The sequence below is a fragment of the Gorilla gorilla genome, chromosome 11, assembly GCF_029281585.2.
Source record: "Gorilla gorilla gorilla isolate KB3781 chromosome 11, NHGRI_mGorGor1-v2.1_pri, whole genome shotgun sequence".
NCBI classification, from domain to species: Eukaryota; Metazoa; Chordata; class Mammalia; order Primates; family Hominidae; genus Gorilla; species Gorilla gorilla.
The window spans coordinates 124,888,907-124,909,038 of NC_073235.2; the positions used below are offsets into that span (position 1 = coordinate 124,888,907).

A 20,132-nucleotide genomic window follows, 5' to 3' on the forward strand; every position below is an offset into this window, starting at 1 on the left:
TCATGTCAATATTATATTTCAATAAGTCAAAACTAGAATACAAAAAGAAAAACAACAGGATGACCCTCTCCCCTCCCTGCTCCTAGCCCCATGGAATAAAGGGTTGACTTTAGTTTTCATTATAGTGGGTTATCATGCTATTGTAACCAGAATTTCTCAGATAAATTGATCTTAGTACATTATATTTCTGGAGACTATCTTATCCAGCCACCTTAGAGTTACTGCATTCTAAATGGACATCAATATGAATCCTTAGATCTTTGAAATGTCTAAGTAGAATACTTGAAAATACTCCAATTTACCAACATACCACCTTTCCTTTGATGTCACTCAGTTTCCGTGTTTGCTTTATTTTTCATGGACAAGCAAAAGTATATTTTTGTCAGAGATTCACATAATTTTTTTTTCTGAGACAGAATCTCACTCTGTCACCTAGGCTGAGTGCAATGGTGCAATCACGGCTCACTGCAACCTCACCCTCCTGGGCTTAAGCTATCCTCTCACCTCAGCCTCCTGAGTAGTTGGGAGTACAGGTGCAGGCCACCATTCCCAGCTAATTTTTATATCTTTCGTAGAAACAAGGTCTCACTATGTTGCCTAGGTTGGTCTCAAACTCCTAGACACAAGCGATCCCACCTCAGCCTGCCAAAGTCCTGAGATTATAGGTGTGAGCCACCACACTTGGCCATACATGATATTTTTAAGTCAACAATAATGAAACCCTGTTGCAATAGCATTAGTACTTTATCAAAAATCACTTAATGTTCCTCAGCCTAAGTCTACAAGACAATTTTTTTAGTATCGTCTAAGTTGAACAAGAAGGTATAGAAGAAGCTGAGATAGTTTAAACAGTTTATGTGAAAATGCACAGCTAGTAAGTGGCTAAGTTTGAACTCTATTGGTGCTGTCTTTAGATTAATGAGTTATACCCACACTGCAATCAGTTCATTAGATAGGAATTCTTTCTTTTCCTTTACCCCCTTATCTGCCTCATCCTAAATATTATTAGGTAGTTTATAGCCTCTTCTTTAAAATTAGTCTCCCCCTACTCTAAGTTCTTACACAAAGGGCTGACACTGTGTTGAGACAGAAGACACCATCAGACATTAATTAGAAAAAAAAATTCACCTGTGGAAAAAATCAAGAAGCCATTTTAGAAACAAATGGATCAAGAGTTAGGTCTCCACATGGGTTTTCCATTATTCGGTACATCCCAGGAAATGTTCCTTAAAACTTGATAGTTTGGTATTCAACAAAAGGGCTCCATAATCAGATTAGAATACACTGAATTAAACAAAATTAAACATGTTTTCTTACCGCAAGACTTGTCAGGGCATTTAGTAGGCTAATGTGCACTCGTACACTGAAAGGTAAAGGGATAAATTTCTGACTTTTACCAAATTTTACCTTCAGAATACTTTTCTCTCACACCACTGTTCTACAGAGCCTGTTCTGGGGAACAAGTCTTTATCATGAGGCTTGGTTTGGTTTCAGGGTATTCAAATAGCATCATTCCTCTAGAAGCTTATAATCAAAGGCAGTGGGGGTGTGGATACACTATAATAGAGTAGAGTCTGGTATGTGTTTCAACAAGGTATAAATATAATAATGTGGCATCAATAGAGGCTAAAAAAGAAATTTTGCCTGGAAGAGTCATGGAAGGGTTGACATTGAGCTAGAAGCATAGAGTGACACAAACAGAGGATCATCTCTACAGCAGGTATTTTGAAATCTCAGGACAGATGCAACAGTTTAACTAGATTTTTTTAATGCAATCTGCCCAGAATGAGACATCAGTATTTTTGTGAGAAAAAAGAAGAGTTACTTCTTTAAGTAATGCTTGCTTCTTTCATTAGTTCAGTGCTAAAGGTTACCCGAACAGTCATCTCACAGCTAAGAAATATTCCCTTCAATGTAGACACGCTACCCCATTATTCTGCAAAATGCACTGTCCCCAAATGTCTCCCAATTTGCCATCTGTTCCATTGATCAGCAGGGGCAATGCAATCGCTAATCTCAGAAACTCTAGTTTACTGAATTGGAGCTAAATGTCAAGAGCAATTTTTAAATATTAAACTATACATTGAAAAATATACACCTCTGATGAAACCCAGACTGTTTTACAGAGACAGATTCTTTGGAAAAACAAACACACAAACACACACACACACACACAAATAGTATACAACTAATGACTAAATCAAGTCTTCTGTGTCTGTAGTACAAAGCACACATTCATCCCCTAATTGAATAAATATGCAAGTATTCAGATTTCTGAAGATATTGCCATTTTGCAAATGCAATAATAAATTAAAAGCTTTACATCGCATTCCACCCACATATAAAGGGTTGATTCAGGCCATTGGCCCCACATAATATCTAGCACGGCTATGTATTGCTGACTACAAAGAAAAACTTTTTATCCTAGTTGCTTAGTTATAGACTAAGCAATAATGCTCATTTTTTTTCAACTCAAAAGCTGGAGGAATTCAAATGGGACTAAAAAAGAAAACACGAGGTTGTTGCATTTGATTTGTCCAACATACAGGAGAACATAGCTGACAGAATTTCTATTTAAATCAACTCGGCAGACACAAAAATAATTAATTCAGCAAGGAAGGTTTTCTTTTGGCTCATTTCAGTGACATGATGTAAGATTCAGTCACTGGGTGCTACATTCTCCCTTTCTTTAAAGAGGAGATTTGGGCCAGGTCGTTGTCTCTTTCACAATTTGCCAAATTAAACTAACTCAAGAGGCTATGACTGGAGCTGACATAAGCCAGGGCTCTCCTCATACCCTTAAGAGTAGCAACCACAGCCTCAGAGAAAAACCAAAAGTACTAGGTCAATTACAGCCTGCTCATTGATTCAACAAATGGATTAACAGCCATGTTTTCATCCATGAGCAGAACATCTCGAAAACCTAATGTGGCAGAATGGAAACCTCCAAATGGCCAGTGGTTATTCTGGTGTAGCTGAAATGGGCTCGTTTATGATCATAAACATTCTTGAGCCTTCACAAACATGGAGGCTTCTGAAGCCCTGGCAATCAGCACACAAACTGCTTTAGAAAAGAAACAGAAAGAGGCTCAAGCCTTTGAGAGGCTGCCACTTTTGTAAAAAAATATCTCTCTGCCCCCAGCTTTGTTTGACACCCAACAAATTTCTTTAATCAAAATCACTCCTTTCTCTTCTACAGATAAATTCCTGGAAAGAGTAAAGGGAAGAAAGCCCCTCCATTGGGAAGTAGGTTGGTGGCAGGCTACTTGCTTGTCTGATTCTTCACAATGAAAAAGGTAGGTCAAGGGCAGAGAATTTGCAACCAGTGTGTGGAACGAATGCCTTATCAACAAGACTAGCATCAGGTAGCTTCTGGATGCGCACCCAAAAACGTCCCCAAAAATTAGCTATCTTGAAATAGAAGCTGGCTGTACCACCAGGGTGAACCTTATTGCTTTGACCTATATCAACAGCACAAGAGAAAGGCAAGGAATTACCAAGCCATAGTAGGAAAGATTTTAACGGCAACAAATGAAACAGAGAAGTACCCAATGCAACAATTTTTAATGACTATATCCCATCCACATAACAAGTCCTTACCCCCTGGATGAGCAAACAACCATCATTTTGCCTTGGCAGCTAAAGAATTTTAGATCATTGTTAGCACTGTGGTCCCAAAAATGGCAAGTGAAATCAAAAGCAGTCTTGAGTTTTGTGTACACATATTAACACTTAAATGCTTCTTCCTAATAAGTTTCAGGATTAACAAATGTTTGTCAAAAGGAACTGTGCTGAGCAATTGAAATCTAATTTGAAATGGAACCACGATAGTCTAATACATATATGCATGAAACGAAGAAGCTTCCTAATAGGCGTAGCTGACACCAAATATGCAATTTACATACATTACACACTAATAATCTCAATTTTAATATTATTCTTTAAAAGCAACTGGATGGGTGGTAGAGTTAAAGGTTTGCTTTTGTAAAATGTGAATAAGAACAAAAAGTCGATCCTGACATTTTATGCCATTAACCACAGTCTTATTAGTGTAAAGAGCTATCTGCTCTTTCTGGGTCTATTTCAGAGATGGTATCTCATCAACACAAGTCTGTGATGATTCAGTCGAACTTACTAGATGAATGGTGGATAAACTTGATGAGATCTGCAGACCTCCTCTTTGTTCCTGAGTGGTGCTGAGTGGTGGGCAAACATTCAGGCTTTTTCAAGCCCAGTACACAAATCTTTATGAGAACTTTTTCTTTCCTCAGTAGATTATCCATGAAATAGGACAGGTGTACTGGTTATTCAATTACATCTTACCCAAGACCTGGACAAAACTTGAAACCAGGCCTCACGGCATAGTTCTTACCATGGGGATTTATTAATAACAGTTAAAGGTTCTCTAAAACAAAACTTTTTTTTTGTAATTTAAGCCTATTTTCTTATTTTGTCATTGGTTTCACTCATAAACCAGAAACTAAAATCTGCCCATCTGCTCTAAACATAAACATAATAATCCAGATTTATACCAAATGTATTTGTAAGTATTGCTGAATTGAGAGGAACTCAAAATTTATGGGCTCTGAGGTTGCAAACAGAACTTCCTCTTTTCAGGGAGGAAAATGCTTAAAATGAATGTAGGAAAGGCTCAGAAAGCTTCTTGGATATCAAACGGCTTCATAGGAAAAAAAATGTCAGTGATATAAGAGTAAATGAATCAAAACCATATGGATCAAATTTTCCTTAAAATACACAGTTTGAAAAATTAAGGAGGAAAAGTGCTTGGCAAAAATGTGTTTTAGGTTTTACCAAACCCAAAACATTTGAAGAATCATTTGCAATGGTTGATGAACCCTAAATGCAGCCAAGTTGGCCCATTTTGTATACTACAAAACAATAGGAAAGATTCCTAGAAACAGTGTAACCCACTGATACTGTATTTCACTCAGGAAATCTTTAGAAACTGTTAACAAAGAACTGTGGAGTTTGTAGAAGTTGGGTGGGGGGTGAGGCATGAAATGATAAAAGTTTGTTAATTTAATTGGTCTTGTTTTGGGAGTTTGGCTATGTGTGTCTTGGGGGTGGGGGAGCAGTCAGGGTAGTATTTCTTGCAAAGAAAAGTTAATTAGAAGAACGTGGGCCAAATGTTAATTAGCCTCACATCTTGAGCATATGGTAGTACTTCCTCGGTACTCCGTATTCCAAGGCAGCATTCCTTTTTCCTCCTGCATGTGTAGGAAGGTGCTGGTAATGTACTCTCTGGGGATGGAGGGGACATAAATGGTCTGTATTACCCCATGCACTATATTGTCCTCACATCAACAGAACAGAAACTTTCAGAAGGATGGTACTAAAGAAGACAGCCCGTGTTGCAGTGAGTTAAATGCTTTCCTTCCCAGAGCGTATTTTGTCATTCATTATAAGCCCCATCTCCAAAAAGGTTATGCAGTTCAAACAGCTATCCAGAGATGGTAGAAAATTTTGAGGTCATTAGCCTGTCTCCACCTTCTCATGCATCACTGAGAATCTCTCCTTAAATTCCCTGACACATGCAGCCTTCGATAGAATGAAAAGCCAAGCCCACCATTTGTGAAGCCATTCAACCATGGCTGCAAGAAAATTCAGTCGAATATCACTGGGGCAGCCCTTGGGAAATTTCTTAGGACATTATGCTTCCTCTGGTGGTGACCAGCCACTAAAATGTGTAATTTGTGTTCATAGAAGAACTAGTAAGAACTAGACAAGACATAGAGTTGGCTCTTAACCCTGCCACTAGCTCACTCCATCAATTAAATGATTGTGTTGCCTTGGCCTCAGTTTTCTAATAAGCAAAATGAAAATATTCCCCAGATATTGTTGCTGATTCCCTCAGAACAAGAAAAACTTGCCAGTGATTAAATAATGCACAGACCCTTTCAGCAACTTGAGGAGGAACGACATCAGAGTTTCTAAAGGTTGCTGTTGGTATTCTGAGATTTAGGCTGTCACAAATACAGATGAGTCCATTGCCAAGCTCTGACCATCTGGACAGGTGTGACCTCCCTGAGACACTGCTTCACACCAGCCCCTCATGAAGCTGAGACCTTCTCTGAGGAAAGGACTGAGGGCATCTATGATGCGCCATTTGGCAAATGGCTGTAATTCCCAGCCTTTGCTCCAGGGAAAAGATACATTAGAGACATAAAACAAAAACCAACTATTGTACCCATACACAAACACACACACAAACACACACACACACACACACAGAGAGAGAGAGACAGAGAAATGCTTTGGCTATCCTTATAGTGTCTATTAATTGCTTGATGAGAAACTAGAAAGCCCACTCTACAATCATTCACACATATTCTAGCTCACAATTTCCAAGTGTGGATGGCAAACAATACATCAATTTCAATGGCTCTAGGGAAAAAGTCGAATAAAATGCAGAAATATTTTTAACATGTCAAATAGCTCCACCAGAGAGATCTACAGTGAACTGATCACAGTGACTTAAAAAACTATACCCAATTCGGTGTAAATTGACAGATGGCAGAAGGCCTATGATGACACGTAAAGACAGAGAAAAGGCAAGATACAAAGTTGTATGCACTACTTTCTACTTTCTCAATTATGTTTCTAAAGGAGGCATAAGAACCTAAAAAGCTAGAAGGCAATATGCAAAGATACTCATGGTAGTTGCCTTGGGGGTTGTTTTTTCTACTTTACAGACACTTTTTAAGCAATTTTTTTTATTTCTCTACAATGAACATCCAATGCTTTTAATATGGGGAGAAGATAGAAGATTAATGGAAATTAAACTTAGCAAAAAGAGCATAAATTGACCTGAACAGAAAAGTTTTAAAAAACTAGTCTCTACTAAATTATTTTATAATATGACTAAAACCTCCTGCATCTGTTTTTTTATGAAACCTGTTTTCTCTTCATTCAACTCTGGACTATAATGGACAAGATCCTAGACCAGGAACCAGGAATCCTAGATTCTAGTCTTAATTCCCTCCCTATCAATCCTTTGGCTGGCAGAAGGTGACAATCATTTTGGGCCTCAGTTGGTTTTTCTGCATATTAGATAACCAGACAGAGGTAGAGGAAGTAGAAGAATAAATAGTGAGGAAAAGGAGAAATGGTAATCATAACGCTATTAGTTATTCTCAGTTAGCATAACATTGACCGTGTTATATGATCCAATATATTCATAATTACTCTATGATAAGCAGTGACTTATTATAGGTCACAAGCCTTTCTCTAGTCTGTCCTTTAGTTAACAAGTAAACCAGGGTGTTAGACATGAGCTCTTTGCTTCACATTTTTCTTTAAAATATTTTTAAGAAAGCCAGACAAGCAAAAGTAGTGTAGGCACCTCTTGTTTAAATAGTGTCATTACAGAGAAGTGATATAGCCCAAAGTCTACAGAAATCTAAGTTTGAATCCAATTCTCCTACTCCATTGTTGCATAAATATGTTTGGCAAGATACTGATTTACTCATTGTCCTTTGCTCTTTAACTCTGACTGAGGAAATAAGGAGGAACTTCATATTATTTGTCTCTTTTCTAACTCAGTGGGGTTGCTACAAAAACCAAGAGAACATAAATTCCTAGTGGTGGTTTGAGATGGAAATGTATGGCAGAAATGCAAAATACCCTGCATATTGCAATGTAATAAGGATTTACCATAATATGTAAGATATAGTAAAGAAATACAGGAAAAAATGCCTATGGAATTTTCCGTTGCTTAGTATTAGAATGATTTTGCTCTACCATCAACTCCAGAATCATAGCCAGGCTTCTTGAAGTCAAGGATTAATAGTTAGGAGATCACATTCTAGCAATTCTACTTATGTGATACTTATATAATACAAAAGAATACACATCATAACATACAAGATAATACACTTATACAAGAAAGTACCAGTTTCACTTATAGAATACAGGTTCTTATTAGTTTTATTGCTATTGAATAAAATAAGGTATAAGAAATGCCAATGGAATCTGGGATCTCACCTTGCAGAAGCAGCTAGGGCAGGAGTTTACTTTTATTAAAACTTTCAACCAAATCTTGTTCATGAAAAGCTTTTCTACAGCCCCCAAAACTACAAATCTTAAAAAATCGCGGAGATAAGTACTTCTGACATTACTTCTAAGTTGTGGAAGAAGCTCATATGCCATGAATCTGGGTATTTTAAGGATGACTCTATCAATATAAGTCCATGATTTTCATGCAGAAATCACATTCACAAATGCCAGTACTTGGAAATAAAATGTATTAAAGTCCTGTAGGAAGCACTTTCATTGTTTTCATGTTGTTATTTTTCAGCTGAGGTTTAAAGCCACCTCATAATTTTTTTTTTTTATCCCAGGATGTGCTATAGGAATCTATGAAACTTAATTACATTTACTGTTACAAAAAAGGATTTATGAACTTTTGCCTTTAGGCGGAAATGTTTATTTCATTGCCTTTGCTATCCATTCTTTTCAACTCCTCCGGCTTTGAACTTTTCAGCTGCTCACAGTTATCACTGTCTTGCAGAGCCCAGGAATTCCACTCCCAAGACACACACCACAAGTTGAAGAAAACGAAGAGGCAAAGATATACGAGTCGTTATTTTGGCCACCCTTTGTGCCATTAAAATCTCATTTTCTGCCTATTAGAATGCCCTCTTGGTGCTTAGGCAGCGGTGATAGTCAGTGATTAGTGTGTAATTGAGTATAATTGTCTTTTCACTTTTCATTTGTGTCATTCTGAGCTTCTCTCTGTTTTTCTAACCACCAAGAGGAAAAAGGGGGTTGAGAACAGATAAAGCTGTTCAAACTCTCTGAAGAGATTCTCGATTGCAATTATAGATTGCAACCCCTTGTGACATTTCTCCAAATTTAGTGGGCAGCTATCCTTGCCACCTGGGCCAAGCACTCTCTAATAAAATCAAGGGATCTGTATTTAAACAACTGCTAATAATGTCAACCTCAGACAGATGCCACATGTAGGAAATTTAACCAACCCTCTCACATGTAATTATCAAGGCAATTTATTAATGTGATCTCCTAAGAAAAGCTCATAGTCCAATGCAAATTAGAAAAACAATTACAACATTCAAATATTTATATAGTCCCAAAGAGCAGTAATTCCCCTAATTTGTGCATTTATAACTCATTTATTCCAGAGTTCGTAGTCATCAGCTGGGTCTCTCTCCACAGGACTTGTTTGCTTCCTCTCTGATTGTTTTGTCAAAGCTTTAGTGTTTCCTTATGAGGTGCTTTTGATTGAAACCTCATCAATTTAAAACATTATCAATTGATTGAAACCTTATCAATTTTAAATACAATTTAAAACAAAAAACAAAACAAAAAACCTGCCACTGTTTGCAAGCTTATTAACCAAAGCCCAGAACTAGGATGGAGAAGACAAAACATGGCAAACACCTTCACAGCTAAATATGAACACAAAGTCTCCAAGATTATATCAAAAATCACTTGAATTTTAAGTCTAAGCTACAACTTTTGATGAAGCCAGTAGGAAGGGTGGAGAGAAAGGAAACCAGAAAACTGAAATCATGTGGCTTCTATAAAGAATACATTATGGTTTAAATTTGGCAATTCATTACACTACTGCCTCAGGGAATTGAGTATTTGGTTCTGGTATACAGCAAATCGTCTGTCTAGAAACACGGGACTGACCTGAGGTGAGAGGCCATTGCCAATGGTGGGGTTCATGGGGTTGGAGGGCCCCGACGGAGGCACAAAGCTGTCTGTATAGCTGGAAAATCCATGCCTGGTGCTGGGGAGGCAGTAGGCAGAGCTACTGTCTGGGTTGGAAGGAATCGTGCTTTGGTGTACAGTGCTTGGAGGAAGTGGTTGAGGTCTGTGAACGGTGCTGCTGGGATCTGACACGGCTGAAATGAAAAAGATTGTCAACCATCATGTTTTCTTTTAGGCCAGCAGAGAAAGTTTAGTGCAAAAGTTCATCAGCCACCAGGCCATCAGGAGCATCTATTGATCAAATCAAATGTTCACTTCAAACTGCGTTTCTTAACCTGCAGGTGTAGAATCACCCATAACAGATACAGTCACACCTATCTCTGCACATACTTGTAAGTAACATATATACTCTCACGGTGGCTCACCCAGAATACTAATGCTGAAATCATATTAGCAATGCTAACAAGCATATTTTGGTAGTGAATGTTATTCATCAATATGAGAATTAACCAATATAAGGACTGCAAGTCTCAAATTTCTTATCAAATATACTTTTAAAGCACCTAAATATTTGTGTAATAGTATAGTTTCAAATGCCTGGAATGCTCTTTCATAATCCAAAATAATCGGATCTTACAATTTAACGTTTTCCCATTCACCTCTGTGTGCTAACAAATAATGACTTTGTCAAAGCTTACCTTCCCTCTATTATTCCTACAGTTAGTAAGCATCATCGAATTCCAGTTAGTTGCAAACTGGAGTAAAACGTAGAGGTAAAATTTTAACAAAAGAAAAGCAAATCCCAGGGTTATTTGGGAAGGTTAATTTGTTTTAAAATACTGCAATTGAATTGTATTACAGCACAGTTTATCTAGAGATATTCTGATACATCATAGAACAAACTATGTTTCTGAAATGTGATAGGTACGTTCAGGACAACCTGATGTATTACAATTAACAACATGGTGTCAGCACTGCAGAAGGATTCACTTGTATAAAATATCCACCAGAGAAATAGCCTGGAAGTTACTTTCTAATCTCCTTGACTCTTCCTCGGTACCTTGTGGAATAGATGTGGGCTGGTAAGAGGTCTCCGACAGCTGGTACGTTGGCAAGGTCGGCATGGCAGTGGGAGGGAACCCCCCGGGAATGAGATGGTTGAAAGCCATCAGTTGATTGGCCCCAGCTTGCTTCCTCCATCTTGCACGGCGGTTGCTAAACCAGACCTATGGATTTAATTTAAAATTTAAGGATTTCACTGATGAAATAATAGTACATTCTTAATGAATTTTTTATGCTAAAACAGATTAGAGGCTTCTTACTGAAAGGGCAAATAGATGCAAGAGTTATCTGCCTTCTGTGTTGTTTGGGCGAATTGTCAGGAGTAAAAGAAGAGTTTAGTGTCAAAGGTCAGTAGAGGGGCTTCAGGGACCCACCACGGTCTTGCAACAACAGCCCCCATGAACCTTATGAGGACCATGGGCAGGAATCACTGAGCAGGAGTAGGAACAACAGGAACTCCCCTTCCTACCCTCAACATCCACCCACCTACGTGTAGACAGCCTTCTGGAGAGGATACGTGAGCCTCTGTGACCCCTGCATGACGCATGTCCTAAATTTGGCCTTGCCTTTTACACCAAGCCTTGTATTTTATATTCTTATTAGTCTGTTTCTGTATTTCTGTGGTCACTATGGGTATAGCTTCTGGATGGTCATATAAATTGAACAGAGGATAAGTGGAGCCATTTTTTCATCTCTTCCAAAATATGAAACATTGCACTGATCTCAGTGGAAATAAATGCCAAAGAGGTAAGTGTTTCAAGAAATGAAAGCCTTTTTTATCTAAAATAATTCATTTGTGTCTTATTTATTTCAACAACAGCTTTAAGCTTCTAGAACACGCTGTGTCAAGCACTATGCTAACCACGTACATTCAGAAAAGCCTGATACAATATAATAAAATGTCGTCAAATAATTCAAAGCCCAAGTATTTTGTATGAGTCAATGGAGAGAAAGGGCAATCATGGCAGCAAGAAATGTAACTGAATATCTAAACTATTGAGAAATTGTGATATAAGGCCTTTCATGGGTCCTGTGCTCCTGCCCAACTCTTACATCTGCAAAGTTTAAATGTAGAACTTGGGGTGATTTTTCCACGGAACACACATGATGTTTCCCCTAAAATGAGAGAGGATTTCTACCAACTAAAGATATTCTAATTCCTACATCAAAAGTTCATTGAAACTTTTTTTTTTTTTTTTTTGAGACAGTCTTGCTCTGTCGCCCAGTCTGGAGTGCAATGGCGGGATCTCAGTTCAACCCAACCTCCGCCTCCCAGGTTCAAGGGACTCTCTTGCCTCAGCCTCCCCAGTAGCTGTGATTACAGGCACCCGCCACCATGCCCAGCTAATTTTTGTATTCTTAGTAGAGACGGGGTTTCACCACGTGGGTCTTGAACTCCTAACCGCAGGTGATCCACCCGCCTCGACCTCCCAAAGTGCTGGGATTACAGGCGTGAGCCACCCATTGAAACTTAATATGGAGGAAAGCACTGTGTTTGGGGTTGGAAGGATATAAAGGGAATCAAGTAGGATCTCTGCACTCTGGTAGTTTGATGCCTTGTCCTCATGGGATTCACAGAGCAGTCAAGGAGACCAAAATAATTGCTCGCTAGAGGTAGAAACTCCACATTTGGAAGCACAGAGAATCAGGAAAACTCTAAAGTGGAAGCAAAAAGTTTCAGCTCATTTTAAAGTTTGATTCTAATTTCGACGAGCGATCGCTTGAGATGGAAGTGACATCCATCCTGTCCTACAGGGCAGGCAGATGCAGCTTGTTACAGGAGGCCAGCTTAAGAGAAGATGAGAATTGATTTCCTTACAGAACAATGTTAACAATTTTGCAACTTAATTGTAATTCTTAAAGTCAGATCATTTAAGAGGGAAGGAAAAGATTTTTCTGGAGCAGGAGAGCTCAATTTAATAAATCCTTTGCCAAGGGATTTGCTCAAACTTTTGGTACTCACCCAAGCATTTGTCTGAAAAGAGTTTTGTCTTCTCTCGCCATTGTTGCAAGATACTGGTAAGGAAAGCTGTTTGAACTTCCTCAAAACATCAACATTTAATATTCCTTAAGTTTCCAACAGGAAAATGAGGTAAGTTAATATTTTCCCATGTTGATACATAATTGAATTAGAGTTTTACTTAACTTAATAAATTGCCACCTGGGGTAATAGAACCATGAACAGCACTTAACTTCAGGTCTGCATTAACTGCTTTCTCACTGCAAGTCTGAGTGCCTGTTACCACGGCTCCCAAAGGCATCAGGGTAAGAAAATCGTTTTCAAGAAAGTTCTGGGAACAAACTGTGTTAGCTTGGGGAGGCTGAGGGTGGGAAATTAGGGTCATGTTCATGCCTGAGTGCACTGTACCATACCACACACTGTGGTTGTAGTTTATATTATAATACGTCAAGACTAAGGAGGTACTCCCGGCTCAGATCCGGTAGTCCTCTGCAACTATCTAGACCAGCGATGCACAGTGCATCTCCAGCTTTATATTGCTGGGAGGAGAACTGGACTTCCAAAAGTTTTGATGTAACTTCACTCATGAAGATTTACTATGCTCAATTCCACTGGTGAAACCCTTTATGAAGAACTCAGAAAGGTACGCTTCGGTTTTTGTCAGATTTGTTGGCAATCTCTCTGTGCCACCTGCCTTCCGTAACCTTTAGATAAGTAAACCTAGGGGTGGTGAAGTCTGATCTCTCCATCAATCTCAAGTTACTATTGACTCAAGGTTCACTCTAACTCCACCATAACCCAATTTTTAAAAACAAAAATATCTTTGCTGAAATAATAAAGAAGAAACATCATGAGTTTCTACAAATACCTTCAAAAGACAGAATCCAAACAGAGTAAGAGTATAAGGGTTTGGCGGTTTGTTTTCATATTTTCTAAAATGATATAAATAGGTAACAAAGACATTGAGTAAATCCACCAGGAGTTGGATTAAAAAGTCCTTATATTTATAATGCAGTATCTATTATATCCACAATAAAAAATGAAGAGAAATTGTTGTGAAGCAAATCTTTACTGAAAAACAAACCTTCAGCAAGAGGTTCAAGAGATTCCCAAAGGAAGGAATTTAAATGTTGTTTAAATTTAGGCTAAATAAATCCAGAGGGCTATTCCTGAGAGAACCAGGGCTTAGTGAGGACTGGCCTGCATGTCTCTGGCCATTTAACCTGATTTTTTATCATCTTACTATTGCCAGCCTTCTGCATTTCCTAGAACCAGCTGAATTTGCCAAAAGAAGTGTTAAAGGAAAAACACACTAACTTTGCAAATTAAGAGCTGGTCTTTGCCTTCTTTATGTTTTGAAACTCAAAACAGACAAATTTTCTATTTTTAGTAGACTAAAAAGAGTACCCTAGAAATGACCTTCACTTTCAATACCTGAACGAACCAAGCATAGTGATCCTAGGAGGCTGTTATCAGCCCACATTTAACTGAAATTTTCTTGATACTCCTAAGTCTTAGATAACTCTTTCAATATTGTATCACTAATTCCTAACATATAATCAATGAATAATCTACAGAATGGCACGTGTGAGTGTATAACACTGAATAAATTCATCTAAAATATACATATTTATAACTCAGTAGTTACACTTTCTAGAAATTTCCCCTTGTTTTGAAAAGAATAGCAGTAGCAACAGAGGCAAACTGGCCTATGACTGACGTTCTAGGAGAGAACAGAAATTTACCACCCAATGTCTTTGCCAGTAGGGTGGAAAGAACAAGATTTACAAAGTTGGCTATACACCTTTGAATGAAATTCTATGATCTACAATTCAATGTAATTTTACTATCCCCACACAAGATTACCTGGCCTTCCACATCACACTTGGCATGTTAAGGAAGTGGGGGCAGGAGGCACAAATTTGTCAGTAACCTACTATATTATTAGACACAGTTAATTGTCTATCATTGCATGTATAATATTACATCAAAAGTCTCCCTCAAAGCAAGTTGTTATTTCATTTGATAAACTGCAGCCCAGTTCATTTTTATCTGCCGCCTGTACTTCCCAACTTGTATGTCTCTCTACTGAGTCCTTCCATAAAGCCATATTTCATGTCTTTGCAAAATGATCTTTACATGCATTTCTCTAGTAGTATAATGTCCAATGATTTTTTGAAACAAAATTTAAATTGGTTGAAAGAGCCCTATAACATCATGATAACTAGGAAAAGAAGATAATAATTAGAAAAGAAATTTTCATACTTTTTCTCTTTATGAGTAAGCAAACCAGTTTGTTCAGACTCTCAACATTACAAGTTGGAGGGTGGCGGGGAAACTAGTACTTTCTACAGTAAAGATACAACAATACATCTTATTCACGTGTGTGCAATGCAGACCAGGCAAAAGTTGAATCTCAGCTCCTCACTTATATTAATACTTCTGTGACCATGAACAATTTGCTTAATATCTGGGGGTCTCTGTTTTCCCATGTGCTAAACGGGGAATACAAAAACTACTTCACAAGATTGTTGTGACTATTAAAAATGCAATGCAATCTAAGCTTCTAAAAGAATACCAAGGAGATATTAAATGTTCAATAAATGCTAGCTATTAAATAAAAAGTCTCACACTGACACTTCTATCTGAGAAAACCAAGAATTGAAGCTCTGTTTTGCTTCCTTCACTCTGTGGTGTCCAGCCAAAGCCTTTTGTGTCTGTGAGTAAACAGGAAAGTGCCCAGAGAACACCTCAAATAATTGAAAGCCGGTTTGACTTGAATGGAGGCTTAGGTCAAATTTGCTTCCAAGTTTCATGGATTAGTGCTAATTGTCCCATGGTGTCAGCCTAATTTTGCCCATCAATAAATTACTGGTTCACATTTTTGGTGGTGTTCTCAAAGGCAATTCAGCCTACATTATTCAAGACGGATTACTTCAAATGCAATTTGAAAAATGGGGAGAGAACATAATAGTTAATCCTTAGAAAGAGAATTCGCAACAAGATTGTAAAACGTTTGGTTAAATACTAGACTCAGGATGTTGAATGCTGACATACCAAGTACAGTACTTTCCAAGTAGGGAAATTCAGGGCAAGCTGCTCATTTCCCTGGACCTTCTCCTTCACTCTCACCTCCTTTCTCTTTCTATAAAAGGTTCTCCCAGCCTTCCAATCACTGCTGCTATCCAACTTTGGTCACCATTTGGATTGCAGGTTGGAAACAGGATGGGCAAGATTGAACAGGAGGAAGGCCATGCTCCCATGCATGTGAAAAGACCATGGACACACACAAAAGCACACTCAACTGCATCTTGATACATCCCAAAAGCAAACTCCTGCAGAGAACTTCAGGATGAACATACGTTTGCTTCATTACGGAGCTTAGGATATTCTATACCTATCTGAACTTCTGAACTATACAGATCAGTTAGACGGCTTCAAATCACCATGGTGCTTTTTTAGGAATTCCAAATTACTGATGCTATAAGGATTCTGCCATATTCTCATTCCCTTTCTCATTCCCAAGTGTCCTGAGAAATCATGCATTTGGGTCATTCCCAAAATGCATGATTTCTCAGGACCCTTGGGAATCACCATTGTTATTTTTTGGGAATCCTAAATTACTGATGCTATAAGGGTCCTGAGAAATCATGCGTTCTACTAGTTTTTAATTTGGGCATGGGAGAAAGGTATTTGAGCACATAATGAAAGCCAGAGGCCCTTTCTCTAGTTAACAGTTGTATATACACATACACAAGCAAAGGAGCAAAATTTTGTGTACAAATCTCAAATCTCCCAGATCTCCTGAAGTCCACCCATGATTATCCTGGTGGGGCATGAACCCCAGCTTAGATCATGTGATCTAACCAACCCCATATTTTTTTAAATTAAAAAAATTAAAAACCTGAAGTCCAAAAGGATTCCAGCAAGATTAAGTAACTTGCTCAACAAAACACATTTGTCAACTGGGAACGAAACCCATATCATCTGACTCCTAGTTAAATTCTATTTCCCCTAGTAACTTGCTTTTCTGTCTTCCATTGTCTTCGTGGTAAAAGAGGATGTTACTTGCCTACTTCATGGGATTCTTAGATGGAATATTTACTAAAACTTTTGCACATCATAAATATCTGGGCCAGGCATAGTGGCTCACACCTGTAATCTCAGCACTTTGGGAGGCCAAAAAATAGGAGGATTACTTGATTCCAGGAGTTTGAGACCAGCCTTGGCAACATGGTGAAACCGCGTCTCTACAATACAAAAATTAGCTGGGTGTGGTGGAACAAGCCTGTAGTCTCGGCTACCCAGGAGACTGAGGCGGGAGGATCATCTGAGCCCAGGAGGCAGAGGTTGCAGTGAGCAGAGATCGCACCACTGTACTCCAGTGCACTCCAGCTCAGGCGACAGAGTGAGACCCTGTCTCAAAAAATAATTAATTAATTAATATTTGCAAGTAATTCCTCCCCACAAAACTTGGATGTTTGTCATTATTTGCATGATATTAATAACAGCTACCCTCATTACAGATGAATTAGGCAAATCATCTTTTTTTAAAAAAAAAAACCTTGTAGTGTTATTATTACTAGGCAAATAGTCATTAGTATACAACAGTTCTTACATTGTGTACTCAGATTTGGTTATGATAAACTCAACACAGCTACAGCCTAAATGAATTTATATAAAACACTGACAGAGGCTAAAGTTATTATAGCTTTAGTCCCATCTCTATTTAGAAGAGTGTAGAAATATTTTTCCTCAGGAGAAAAAAAATGAAATGTAGACATGATTTGGGGTTTGGGGGGTGTTTCGTGTTTGGTTTTCCCAGGTGCCCCAAATTAAACTAACTCACACTTTCTGGCTATCACTCAAACTGAGTTGACTTGGCTACTGCTTTCCCAGATCCTCTAAAAACTAAAGGATTTTCTTCTGGCATTTTAATCAGTGATTAACTACTCCCTTCTTTTTCCTGCTGGGTTAAGTAAAAGATCCATATGCTGAGTGTTCTAGGGAATTTGTTAGGCTATAGATCACAGCCGTGGTGCCAGCCATGATGTGTCTCAAGGGAACTAAAGAAGCCATAAGGAATGTCAAGAGTCACCGGGTTAAAGCCACATTAAGACAGCTGTTACGTTAATGAAGGCCCTGCTTCGAAGAGGAGGTCACTATATGGAAAAGTACGAACTACTGTTTATTGGTTTGATCCCATGTCCTCTGAAAGTTAATGGGCCATTATTATTATCCTTTGACATTCATTGAGCCAGATGAGAATGCTGGGTGCTGTACGAGCTACGTGGGTTTGAAATATATTCTGTCTCCATCCTTAGTTTTGACAAAGGCAGGAATGAAAGAGAGCAACAACGAACACTCCTCAGTTTTCCATCACACTCCTTGTCTGATCTCTTTACAATAAATGTTTATTTTTCCTTACTCACGTTGAGTTCAGAGCTGATACTCGGCCTATTTTAAAAATAGATCTAGTGCCAGTGGCTCACACCTGTAATCTCAACACTTTGAGACGCCGAGGAGGGAGGATCACTTGAGTCCATGAGCTCAAGACCAACCTGAGCAACATAGCAAGACCCCAGCTCTACAAAAAAATAGAAAAATAATTAGCCAGACATGGTGGCACACATCTGTAGACCCAGCTACTCTGGAAGCTGAGGTGGAAGAATCACTTGAGCTTGGAAGATCGAGGCTACACAGTGAGCCATGATTAAGCCACTGTACTCCAGGCTGGGCAACAAAGTGAGACTCTGTCTCAAAAAACAAACAAACAAACAAACAAAAAAGCAGATCTAGTAGGTGGGCTTGGCCAGTTACAGAGGACAGGTACCAAATCCTGGAATATAGTGGCCACTCAAAAGAGGCATGATTGGACCTCACCTAACATTTGCAGGTAATTGCAGAACTATAATAAAAGCAAAGTAGATTTGAAACATATTATTTATAACATTGTGATATATAATATTATACTATTATAATATGATTTAATTTGTCTGCCCATTTGATTGTGATACAGATTTTTCTCTGCACTGTTATATTAATATGCATGTTAATATAACATTGATATAGTAATATTAATGTTATGTTAATATAATATTTATATAGTATTATATTATATAATATTACTATATCAATACTGTATTAAAATATTTTTCTATTGAAGTATTATGACTTAGTTAATAAAGGTTATTTCTACACTGTATGGTGGGGAGAAACACTCTGTTTCCCAATGATAATAGGTTTCCCGACTTTACAACACCAGCCCTGTGAACCTTGGTCTATCTACAACCCTTCCTTTCACTCACCTTCCTCCCCACTTCTAGATTACACAATCGGTTGCCCATTCTACCTCTGAATACCTTCACCACCATCTCTTCCTTGCCATTCCCACTGCCACTACCTATCTCATGCCATAGCCCCCACTCCCTGTCACATCAAATGTGAGCTCACTGGCCTGAAACCCAAGACCTCCACAGGATATCCTCAGCCTACCTACCAAACCCTATTTCTTCCACCACCCTACCACTCCTTACATTCTAATCAAACTAACTATTCTCCCAATATGATTAGAGTGAAAAAGAAAGGTTATCTTACATGTAGCCCACCACTTCTACCTCTCTGTGCCTCTGCTCATATAATTCCCTATTACTAATATACTCTCCTTATGCACCTGGTCCAGTGAATATCTATCTAGCCTGGAAAGTTCATCTTAAATCTGCCCTCTGGGCCCAGCACAATGGCTCATGCCTATAATCCCAGCACTTTGGGAAGCCAAGGCCAGTGGATCGCTTGAACCTGGGAGTTCAAGAACAGCCTGGGCAACATGGCAAAATCCCATCTCTTCAAAAAATTATCCAGGCATAGTGGCATGCACCTGTAGCCCCAACTATCTGGGAGGCTGAGGTGGGAGGATCACCTGAGCTCAGGAGGTGTAGGCTGCAGTGAGCTGTGATTTTTACCACTGTACTCCAACCTTGGCTACAGAATGAGACCCTGTCTCAAAAAAAAAAAAAATTAAATCTGCCTTCTTCATGTACCTCTCTTCATTCCTTCAAGATCTCATCCCTTGAGTTCATGTCCTTTGCAGGGACATGGATGAACCTGGAAACCATCATTCTCAGTAAACTAACACAGGAACAGAAAACCAAACACTGCATGTTCTCACTCATGAGTGAGAGTTGAACAATGAGAACACATGGACACAGGGAGGGGAATATCACACACCAGGGCCTGTTGGGGGGTGGGGAGCTAGGGGAGGGATAGCATTAGGAGAAATACCTAATGTAGATGACGGGTTGATGGGTGCAGCAAACCACCACGGCACGTGTTATACCTATGTAACAAACCTGCCCCTTCTGCACATATATCCCAGAACTTAAAGTACAATTAAAAAAATAAAAGGTTGGGCATG

General features: G+C 38.7%; 1 protein-coding gene across 2 annotated transcripts in view; it reads right to left on the minus strand.

Annotated features, from left to right (window-relative positions):
• Positions 1-20,132, minus strand: part of PAX3 (paired box 3) — a 98,990-nt gene that overhangs the window by 10,513 nt on the left and 68,345 nt on the right. For both annotated transcript variants that reach the window (XM_019021643.3, XM_004033270.4), the window contains exons 6-7: positions 10,757-10,922; positions 9,676-9,890 (exon numbers count right to left, since the gene is read on the minus strand). In XM_019021643.3, the coding sequence (XP_018877188.1) occupies positions 9,676-9,890; positions 10,757-10,922 (381 nt within the window). The remainder of the gene's footprint in view (positions 1-9,675; positions 9,891-10,756; positions 10,923-20,132) is intronic.